Here is a 12,100-nt window from a genome sequence, read left to right as displayed (position 1 = left end):
CTGACAGCTCACATGGGTGGAGAGGAGTCCAGAAGGGCAACAACAAAAACAGCTCATACCATCACATAAGGCAATAATTATGCTATTTGGTGGGTGATGTCCACTAGGCTTATGTTTAGGCTCCAGATCTTCCTATTGAGCACTGTGACAATCTCCCCTTACCTGTGCCTTCCTTGGAGGATCTAAGAATTTTCTATTTGTATCCTCTTACAGGACTTTCCTTGTGCAGGTCTGACTAGAGTCTACCAGAACCTACAATGTGTCAGTGACTGTGGAAAGTGTTTTATATATTTTCCCACATTTAATCATCACAATGCTGTAATACAGCAATTATATCTCCACGTGTAGAAGAGAAAAATAAAGCTCAGAGAAGTATTTAGCAATTAAGAGAAAGGATTTTAGAACAGAACAGCTCTGCCACTTACTTGCGTAAGCTATCTAAATTCTCTAGGTCTGAGTATAACTTTATTTATAAAATGAGGAGGCTATCAATATTACTATGTTGACAAAATAAGATAATGAATGGAGAGCCTTTATCACAGTGACTGGCATGTAGGAAATCCTTAGTAAGTAGTTATTTTTAACGTCAAAATAATTCTTGAGTTTGGAAACCACACCCAAGGAGATGTAAGGTGGGGGCAGGCAAAACAGAACTAGGGCCACAAGACGAGACACACTTTTGCATCTGCAGGTTCTCCTCCCAATGCAAATTTTATTTTAGGGGAGAATGTTCCCTTACACAAGATGGAGAATCACAATCTGGCTGATAGAGACTAAGTGATAAGAAGAATAAGGACCACTTCATATGACAATGTCTCCCTTTGTCCAAGGATATTAAGAGAAATGTTCTAGTACCACTTAAAAATAAGCCTGGATTCCTTAGTAGAAAAACAATCATACAAAAACATTTTGTCCAAAGGAATTAAAAGCTGGAGAACGAGTATCTACATTCCAGCTTAATGTAAGAATCAATTAAATCACACATCAAAGAAATTAAGTGTGTATGTAATGAAACAAAAAACAAAGAATAATAGATTTGAAGGTTCACAAAACTATTCAAGAGTGAAAATTTCAATTCTTGGACCTTTCAAAGACAGTTGACTAGAGGCTACCTTATAAAGAGAGTGAAAACCCAAGCTACTGGACCACAATGGTTATGACCAGCAATTCTGATCAAATAGATCCATAAGCTATTAACCTACCAATCTTGCCCTATAACCAGTCAGATATTGTACCCCTTATCTGATTTGAAGTGCTTTTGTTACATAGTCCCCTACACACAGTAGCAAAAAGCCAATCAGCTTAATTAGCCATAAGTATCATTCATCATTTTGGAAACACAGCTGATCTCAGTCTTAGCAAAGCTGCTTTACATATTACTGATAATGAGATGATGCAAACCAGGCAGGAGTGATGAGATTGCTACTTTACTAGATTGTTTCTCAATAGTTTCAGTCAACTTAATTGAGAAATAGCTCATCAGTCCTGTGAGCCCTCCTGTCCTTTAATAATTAATATAATTTAAAATAAGAAAGAAGCAACTCCAGTAACTATTTCATAAACTGGTGTTTGACACCATAAAGATGACAAAAAGAGCCAAAGCGACAATGATTAAGTTAAATGTGTCTCTGGACAACCAAAAAGCGTGATAAGACAAACTTTCCATGATACCCTCAGAGGTTGAGGGTCAAATCTATGAGGCTGTAAATCCAAGCACTGAGCCTACAACTACTACATAAATAATAAAACCATAATGACAAAAAGAATCACTCTCAATTGCGGATTTCCCTCTTGCTATTTCAAAGAGACAGGCCAGGGTCAACTCATTATCAATGATATCAAAAGCACCAGGTAAATGTGACTGTATTACTAAGAAGTATGGTCACATACAATCATTAGAATGAAATCATCAACTGAAAAATCAAATAATACTAATGCTTGAGATCAATACCGCAGGTAATAATAATATGCTACTCTGTATTTATTTATTATACCATCAGCCCCTCTAAATTCTTAAAAATCCTTCTAAAAGACAGAATATTACTAATTAACTAGCAGTTGATCACCCAACTGTAGCAGCAGGCAGGGATCAAGCTCTACTAGATACTAGCTCTCAAGTAATAGGCTAATCAGGTCAATAGCATTTTGCTAAAAATCTCAGGTGAGCTGAATCCCATATCAAGTATGATATTTGGCATCCAAGCTGCATTAATGACAGGTATTTTGAGTAATGAACAGTGGGAGCCACATTCTAGAAAAGAAACATGGTCCCCTCACTAAAAGGAACAGCATCAAGTGGGGAGCAAAAGAAGAGTCTTTCCCCACAGTTTACAGATAGGTCCACTAATCTATAGAGAAATGTGATTTTTTCCAAGAAACCTAGACAACCTCTATCAGTGGTGAATGCATAAAGAGAACCAGGGATTCTGTAGAGCCTTAGTTCTCAAAGACCAGCAACTTCAACATCACTTACGAATGTGTTAGAAATGGAAATTCTCGGGCCTCACTCAGACCTACTGAATCAGGAACTCTGAGGATGGGATTTAGCAACCTGTGTTTTAAGAAGCTCTCCAGGCGCTCTTGATGCCTTGCTGAAGTTTGAAAACCACTACAGTAACAACAATGACACACAAAATTTCTCAACAATTTTGGCTTCCCTACTTTCTAATTTACCTATGTGTTGAGAAGAGGCTGTTGTGAGATATGCCTCTATTTATCAGATGATAAGTATTGAATTTCAAATATCTTCAATAATATCTATGACCATGACTTTACAAGTTAAAATGTTTGGAAACTAAATTTTTCTACTTAGTATGACAATTGAGGACATTAGCAATATTTGTGATTTACTCAACATTTAGTTTTTTATATTAGGGTTCTAGGAAATTTATTTAGAAAATAAATAAGAGTTCTGCTCCTAAAATTGACTTAGTTAAAATATACCTTCCATAATAACAGTGCAATAAACCATTCATATTGTTCACACATATAAAAAGAAATCTAATATACACTAATAAACATATATAAAAGGATTTCTGATTTATATACTTTAAGTATGGTGTATTACCTTTTGAAGAATTAAGATGAAAGATGTGCAATTTTACTTACCACATTAAGCTATAAATGTCTAAGAGGCAATAAAAGCTGAGTATGAAAGATGTGTAAAAAGTAAGGATACATTTTTTTTTCCTTTTCAATATTAAACTGAAGTCCCAGTTTTGTCGGTAAAGCAAGTAGATAGATTGATTCCAAGAGCTCAGGGTCATCAAAAGAAAATAATATTCCATATTCACTTTACTCTTTCTCCTCTCCTTGCAAGGAGAGTAGCACCATGGAATAAGACATAAGATCTAAACCAGTTCTCTGACTCTAACAACCTTAATAAGTTTATGATGAGGCGACGTGGGGTTTTTTCCCTCAATTTTAACAAACTTTTAGATGCATTTAAGAAACTACGGAGCAAACAGTCCACAAAATGTAAACAAACGATTAGATGTATTTGGTAAGCAACATTATTTTTTATCATTCACATTCAATTAAAAGAAAGTCCATACTTCATTGCTTAGAATCAGAATTACACTCCAAATCAGAAACATTATGATAGTTTTATTTTTAGTGATTCATGTATAACTGAAGTCTCAAGACTACTTTTAGATACAGGAATCACTTAAATCCTCCAAAGCAAATCAAACATGAAGTCAAGGGCACTGAGTACAAAAATCCTTCTATGTCAGGTTTTCTTCCAGTCCCACCATGCTTCCTATCAGTCCATTTCCTTCCCTATATATCCTTGACTTCTAACAGATACTCTCTGTTTTGCAGAACCCACTGTTAAAATTAACTGGAGCTTCCAGTTTTATTCAGAGGTAAATGACTTTACTCCTATAACTTGCCCTTCATACCTTTTGGGATTCTCAATTACAGGAGAATATTTTTACCTCAATTATTTAATTTTCTTTAGTTGCATAATATTCACAAATCTTTCAATGGAACAGGATTTTGTTTTTACAAAGAGGTACAAAGTAGAGTGTGAAATAATCAAAGAATGCACATACATGCCTCCCCAGCAAATAAAAAAGACATAACTTACTGAACGCTAACTAAATAATGAGTGCTTAGTACTGCAGGGTAGAGAAGAAACTGAAGTTAGAGTTCCAGTCCTCAGGAGATTACACTTTGTCAGGGAAAAAGGCCAAATTACTACAAAAGAAACAATGATGTCCATTTATGAAAGCTGTCCTCCCAGGAAAATACAAGTCCTCAATTACTTTTGAGTCCCCCCATCTCCCTACATTGGATCAGTTACCAAGTCCTGCAGCTTCTATTTTGCATGCATTTATCCCTTTCTACTCCTACTACCAACTACCCCGGTCCAGAAGCTCATTATCACTTATTTGAACTTCTGTAAAATCTTTCTCATTGCCTGACAACAGACTTTCCTTCACATGGCTCTCAGAATGAGCTTTCTAAAATGCACCAGTAAGACTTGTATCCAGAATAAATGAAGAATGCTTATAGCTCAATAAAAAGAAAAAAAATTCCCCCAAAATTAAGCATGTGATTTGGAAAAGACACTTAACCAAGGATGATATATGGATGGCAATTAAGCACATTAAAAGATGCTCAATATCATTAGTAAGGAATTGCAAATTAAAACCATAATGATATACCACTACACTCCTGTTAGAATGGTAGGAGGAAAATATAACAATTGACAATACCAAGTGCAACAAGGATACAGAGCAACTGGAAATCTTACACACTGCTGATGAGAATACAAAATAATACTACCCTTTGGGAAACAGTTTGGCGATGTCTTACGGAATTAAACATTCACTTCATACATCAGCATTCCCCAACTTTTTTGGCACCAGGGACTGGTTTCATGGAAGACAATTTGTCCACAGACAGGGTCAGGGGGAGGGGGGTTCAGGCGGTAATGCAAGCGATGGGGAGAGGCAGATGAAGCTTCGCTTGCTCGCCCGCCGCTCACCTTCTGCTGTGCGGCCCAGTTCCTAAGGAACTGCCATACATGACCCATCAAACCCACTCCTACGTGTTAATCCAAAAGAAGTGAAAACATGTTTCCACAAAAACGTGTATGTTAACATCTATAGTAGCTTTATATATACATAATCGCCAAAAAATGGAAAACCCAAATGTGCTTCTACTGGTGAATGGATAAACTAACTGTGGTACGTCCATATGATGGAATATTACTTAGCAATAAAAGGGAATGAACTACCCCATACACAAAACAACATGGGTGAATCTCAAATGCATTATACCAAGTAAAAGAAACCACACTCAAAAAACTACATACTGTGATTGCATTTACATACAATTCTGGAAAAGGTAAAATTATTGGGGCAGGAGACAGATTGGGTGACTGCAAGGGACTGGTGTGGGGGTGGGGCGGTGCTGACTCTAAAGAGGCAGAAGGAATTTTCTTGGGGTGGTAGCAGTGTTCTGCATCTGGATTGCAGTGGTGGTTATAAAACTATGAGCATGTGTCAAAACTCATAGAACTACAGACTAAATTATGTACATTTTACTGTAAATAAATTATGCCACAATAAAGTTGATTTAGAAAGGAAAAAAATGAGGATCAGTGTTTCTATCAGAACAAAGTTCTAAGATAGAAAGAAACCCCTTCTGAAGAAACAAAAGCCCATAAATTACTTCTCTATAAAGGATGTCTTTCTAAACCAAAAAATGATGAGTGGTTCAAAGGGAAATCTGAACAAGAAAATTGACAGACTCAACCTCTAACTGATTCTTCAGAGAATACAGACTTTCAGTCCAGAGACAACTTGTACACTATGATTTGGGCAAGTGTAAAAAGAAAATGGGGATTTTTGTGTACTGTAAAAATCACCAGAGACAAACAAAAGTCTGTTTTAATTTTAATTCTTACACTTATCTTGGAAATTACCAGTAAGACGGCATATTCTACATACATACAAATCCTCTCTATTTGTACATTCATTACTTGAAAGGTTACTTCTCTAATGTTTGGTTGTCCTTTGCTCATTATTTGTATCACTGCATTCTAATCTGGCTGCCTGGAGTTAAATTACTACCCTACGATGTTGTATCCCAAGTTCATTATAATTTCTGCTTAAGACAGAAAAAGAAATCGACTTGGATATTTTGGGTACCTTTCCTTTTTTGTTTTCAGTGAAATATTATTATTTAAAGGGTAAAAGGTAGTGTCAAGAAACATAATGTATTTAAACCGGAATTCAACTCACAAAAAACTTAACATTGATTTACATCAACTTTTCAGGGCCCAACATTTTTCATTTGTACATGTTTTCCAATTTCTACATATAGTCACAAAATATATGCACAAAATAATTTATAAATAATTATTTTAATTTGGAAGAGACCAAACAATGAAATACTCAAGTAATTAAATCACTCAAACTTTAAAATTAAACATTCTATCAGTAGTCAAGAGCCAAAATTATCCTTTAAATACCATATAGTCTGCCCAACTCAAATCCGCTTCAGATCTACACTTTCCTATACAACTGCAATAAGCAAAGCGCACAAGCACACAGTTCCAAATAACATAACTTTGGTGCCTAGAATCAGCTTAGGGTAGAGAAGCATTAAGGACAGTATTTGGTCTAGTGGTCTAAGTATGGCTTGATTGCAAGCTAAGCTAAAAATTTCAAAGGGACTGCCAAATCTGTGGCCTAATAAGTCAATGCCCCTTGAAATTTATGCTATCGTATTGCTGTACATTCACTAATGCTAAAATGATTCCAATAAACTGACAGATTTTATTTGTAATTTCACTTAAAACAGCAGAGCAATATTTCAAAATCACTACAATATTGCTGATGATGTTAATATATATGAATCTGTTGGTTGTGGGTAATTCTTTTCCTCTTCACAGTGGTAGGTTGTGTTAATACAACAAGTTTTCTTCTATTGTTCACTAATGAGATAGCAATTGCCATCAGAATCCTACTGGGAATACAGACTTGCATAAATAAGAGGCCTAAGGACAGGTTTTACATATCTATAATGATTCTCAGATACATTTTGTTCTGCATGAACACACCGGCACCGAAATGTGTCCTTTCCTATGGAGGATAAACTCCATATTTTCAGAAATGTGCAAACAAGAGAAACAAATTTAACTAGGCAGATTTCAGGTTCTTCTTTCTAGCAACTAAATGGAAGAGCAATTAACAGAATGCTCCTTTTTATCAAAAACTTATTACCCTTTCACTAGAAACCCTAAAAAGTTGCTATTTTAAAGTTTTCAATGCTTCAGTTAGAAACATAACTGGCAGCCTTAGTATGAGTTCCAATGAATGTACTGTAATGTAAAACTGTACACGTCACTTCAAATATTGGTTGTATAATAAGGAAGTTTAAAGAAGATATTTTAATGCATTGTTGGCTGACACCACTATCTTCTGAGTTTATTTAGGGTATAAAGATTTCTAGAAATTCATTTAAAATAATATTTTCTGGTGTTGAACTACATTTGAAAATTATTGTCCACTGAGCCCTCAGGTACTCTACTGCTTCTAAACATGGTAGGTATCATTTACCATTCAGCAGGGAAATTAACAAAAGTTCCCATTTCCCATTCTTAGATTATAATCTTTACTAAACCCCAAATGAAATGTAAATGTAGTACCTTTCATGATGTCCCAAATCTGACAGAAATTCATCTGCATGTCTTTGGAGTTCATTTCCTTCTAAATTCTTTAATTTCTTCAACTCACTTTGTAGAAAAAACCAGAGCTCTTTAGCTCCATTTTCAATCCTCCTCCTTAGGATTTCATGATCCTTCCCTAGACCTGCAGTCAAAGAATAGAGAGCATCAGCATTTCCAACATTTTGATGAAAGGAAATTTTCAATTATTTGTGCTAATGTCAATATATTGAAGAGGAAAAACAATGTATCATTACCTACCATTTCTAGTTTGTTTCTTATAATTTTCAATCTGTTCTTTGGCCTTCACAAGCTGCTCTTCTAAAGCACGAACCCTTCCTGAAGCTGGGCCCTGATCAATGGGGCCTTCTGGTATTCTGTAGTTCAAGGAAGAAAATGTAAACATTTAGCTTATAAATTATGCAACAAAATACATGTTTACTTTGTAAAAACATTATTTATTGGTAACTCTAGAAGTCACTGGACCATATCATATATTAGAAGTACCAAATGAAATTTTCTCTCCAAAGCTATAGGGTAAGATGTAAACACTGGAATGAAACTGAACAAACACAGAAAAAAATAATCTAGCTCATAGATGTATGATCTTCTAGGAATTAAGGAACCTTTAGAACTCTCTCCTAAAAACTTTCATCATACAACTTAGAATAACACCATCAGTGGCAAAGTGATCAATTCTTCATTAGTGCTGAGAATAACAAAGTTGAAGGAGAGGGTGACAAAAAGGCTTAAAAGGAGTAAGAAAGCACATAACTGAACCTGTGTCTATGTTCAAATGCAAATTATTTCTAAATTAATTATAATATCAGATATAAATCTGTGTTCCGATTCATGAACTCATGACCTTAGATTACTAAGCATGGGTTTTATAAAGAAGGGAAAGACAAGAATAGAAGATGAAGTATACCAGAAAAAACACCTGAAGATTAATGTTCTGTTTACGTCAGGAATGAAAAATATCAGTCAATAATGCAAAATGTTGGAATATAGCAGAGGAACTCCAGGATCTCTTGCTTATATTATCAACCTGTACAGCTTCTTTCCAAACTGTACTTGTTTCTAACATATTTTGTTTTTATGTGACTTCTGGAAGTATTCTGTACACCATTATGGCCATAAAAGATATCCACATCCTAATCCTGTAACCTGTAATGCTACCTTAGGTGACAAAAGAATCCTTATATGTGTGATTAAGTTAAGGACCCTGAGATAGGGAGACAGCCCTGGATTACCCAGGTGGGCCATAATTGTAACCACAGTGTTCTTATAAGAGGGGAGTAGAAGGAAATTTTATTACAAAAGAGGAGAAGGTGATGTGGTTAATTAGTTTTGAAGATGGAGGAAGGGGTCATGAGCAAAAAATGCAAGGAAGGCATCTTTAGAAGCTGGAAAAGGCAAAGAAACAGATTCTCCCCTAGAGCTTCTCTAGTGAATGTGGCCTCACTGACACCTTGGTTTTGGCCCAGTGAAACTCATTTCAGACATCTGCCCTCCCAAATTGTAACAGAATAAATTTCCATTTATTCTGTTTTAAGCCACAGAGTTTATTGTATGTGTTACAGCAGCAATAGGAAACTAATACATATACACATATTTACATACATACATACATATACATATATACTTTTGAAAAAATATTAAGAAGATTAAATAATGGCTGATTTTTCTTCCAAAATCTATTTAAATGAGAAACTGCCTCTAAAAGTACGAAGCACAGTGTCTGTCAATAAAGCTTAACAGGACTATTGTATCTGGGGTCAGTCATTCTACAGATGAGCTGTAATATCAAAATGCCTGGGATATCTATTCTTACCATCACAATCATTTTTGGGAAACAATTTCTAAATTATACTCGGCAGAACTTAAACTTAGCTATCAACCTGAGGAGAAAACTAATACGAAGAGGGCAGACAGCAGAAGCAAGAAGAACTACAATCCTGCAGACTGTGGAACGAAAACCACATTCCCAGAAAGATAGACAAAATAAAAAGGCAGAGGGATATGTACCCAATGAAGGAACAAGATAAAACCCCAGGAAAACAATTAAATGAAGTGGAGATAGGCAACCTTCCAGAAAAAGAATTCAGAATAGTGATAGGGAAGAAGATCCAGGACCTCGGAAAAAGAATGGAGGCAAAGATCGAGAAGATGCAAGAAATGTTTAACGAAGACCTAGAAGAATTAAAGAACAAACACCTAGAAGAATTAAAGAACCAACAAACAGAGATGAACAATACAATAACTGAAATGAAAAATACAATAGAGGGAATCAATAGCAGAATAACTGAAGCAGAAGAACGGATGAGTGACCTGGAAGACAGAATGGTAGAATTCACTGCCATGGACCAGAATAAAGACAAACGAATGAAAAGAAATGAAGACAGCCTACGAGACCTCTGGGACAACACTAAACAAACAAACATTTGTATTATAGGGGTCCCAAAAGGAGAAGAGAGAGGAAAAGGACCCGAGAAAATATTTGAAGAGATTATAGATGAAAACTTCCCTAACGTAGGAAAGGAAATAGCCACCCAAGTCCAGGAAGCGCAGAGAGTCCCAGGCAGGATAAACCCAAGGAGAAACATGCCAAGACACATAGTAATCAAACTGACAAAAATTAAAGACAAAGAAATATTATTAAAAGCAACAAGGGAAAAATGACAAATAACATAAAAGGGAACTCCCATAAGGTTAAGAGCTGATTTCTCAGCAGAAACTCTACAAGCCAGAAGGGAGTGGCACAATATATTAAAAGTGATGAAAGGGAAGAATATACAACCAAGATTAATCTACCTAGCAAGGATCTCATTCAGATTCGATGGAGAAATCAAAAGCTTTACAGACAAGCAAAAGCTAAGAGAATTCAGCACCACCAAACCAGCTCTGCAGCAAATGCTAAAGGAACTTCTCTAAGTGGGAAACACAAGAGAAGAAAAGGACCTACGAAAAGAAATACAAAACAATTAAGAAAATGGTAATAGGAACATATATATCAATAATTACCTTAAATGTGAATGGATTCAATGCTCTAACCAAAAGACACAGGTTTGCTGAATGGATACAAAAACAAGACCCGTATATATGCTGTCTACAAGAGACCCACTTCAGACCTAGGGACACATACAGACTGAAAGTGAGGGGATGGAACAAGATATTCCATGCAAATGGAAATCAAAAGAAAGCTGGAGTGGCAATACTCATATCAGATAAAACAGACTTTAAATAAAGAATGTTAGAAGAGACAAAGAAGGACACTACATAATGATCAAGGGAATCAATCCAACAAGAAGATATAACAATTATAAATATATATGCACCCAACATAGGAGCATCTCAATACATAAGGCAAATGCTAACAGCTATAAAAGAGGAAATAGACAGTAACACCGTAATAGTGGGGGACTTTAACACCTCACTTACACCAATGGAAGATCAACCAGACAGAAAATTAATAAGGAAGCACAAGCTTTAAATGACACAACAGACCAAATACATTTCATTGATATTTACAGGACATTCTATCCGAAAACAGCAGATTACACTTTCTTCTCAAATGCACATGGAACACTCTTCAGGATAGATCACATCTTGGGTCACAATTCAAGCCTCAGTAGAGTTAAGAAAACTGAAATCACATCAAGCATCTTTTCTGACCACAACGCTATGAGATTAGAAATCAATTACAGGGGAAAAAACATAAAAAACACAAACACATGGAGGCTAAAGAATACGTTACTAAATAACCAAGAGATCACGGAAGGAATCAAAGAGAAAATCAAAAAATACCTAGAGACAAATGACAACAAAAACATGACAATCCAAAACCTGTGGGATGCAGCAAAAGCAGTTCTAAGAGGGAAGTTTATAGCAATACAATGCTACCTCAAGAAACAATAAAAATCTCTAATAAACAATCTAGTCTTACACCTAAAGGAGCTAGAGAAAGAAGAACAAACAAACAAACCCAAAGTTAGTAGAAGGAAAGAAATCATAAAGATCAGAGGAGAAATAAATGAAATATAAATGAAGAAAACAGTAGCAAAGATCAATAAAACTAAAAGCTGGTTCTTTAAGAAGATAAACAAAATTGATAAACCGTTAGCCAGACTCATCAAGAAAGAGAGGGAGAGGACTCAAATCAATAAAATTAGAAATGAAAATGGAGACGTTACAACAGACACTGCAGAAAAACAAAAGATCATAAGAGACTACTACAAGCAACTCTATGCCAAAGACAACCTTGAAAATGGTAGTCATGAAAATGGAAAGCCTTAAGAAATGGACAAATTCTTAAAAAGGTATAACTTTCCAAAACTGAACCAGGAACAAATAGAAAATATGAACAGACCAATCACAAGTAATGAAATTGAAACTGTGATTAAAAATCTTCCAACAAAC

The 12,100-nt window shown here is 35.3% G+C and overlaps 1 protein-coding gene across 3 annotated transcripts in view; it reads right to left on the bottom strand.

Annotated features, from left to right (window-relative positions):
• FUT8 (fucosyltransferase 8) overlaps positions 1-12,100 on the bottom strand; it is a 318,044-nt gene that overhangs the window by 100,452 nt on the left and 205,492 nt on the right. For all 3 annotated transcript variants that reach the window (XM_061182670.1, XM_061182669.1, XM_061182671.1), the window contains 2 exons: positions 7,943-8,058; positions 7,664-7,826 (listed from right to left, as the gene is read on the bottom strand). In XM_061182670.1, the coding sequence (XP_061038653.1) occupies positions 7,664-7,826; positions 7,943-8,058 (279 nt within the window). The remainder of the gene's footprint in view (positions 1-7,663; positions 7,827-7,942; positions 8,059-12,100) is intronic.

Source organism: Eubalaena glacialis, chromosome 2 (genome assembly GCF_028564815.1).
Source record: "Eubalaena glacialis isolate mEubGla1 chromosome 2, mEubGla1.1.hap2.+ XY, whole genome shotgun sequence".
Classification (NCBI taxonomy): Eukaryota; Metazoa; Chordata; class Mammalia; order Artiodactyla; family Balaenidae; genus Eubalaena; species Eubalaena glacialis.
Note: the sequence above shows the minus strand (reverse complement) of the source record. Positions and strands in the feature narration are given on the sequence as shown.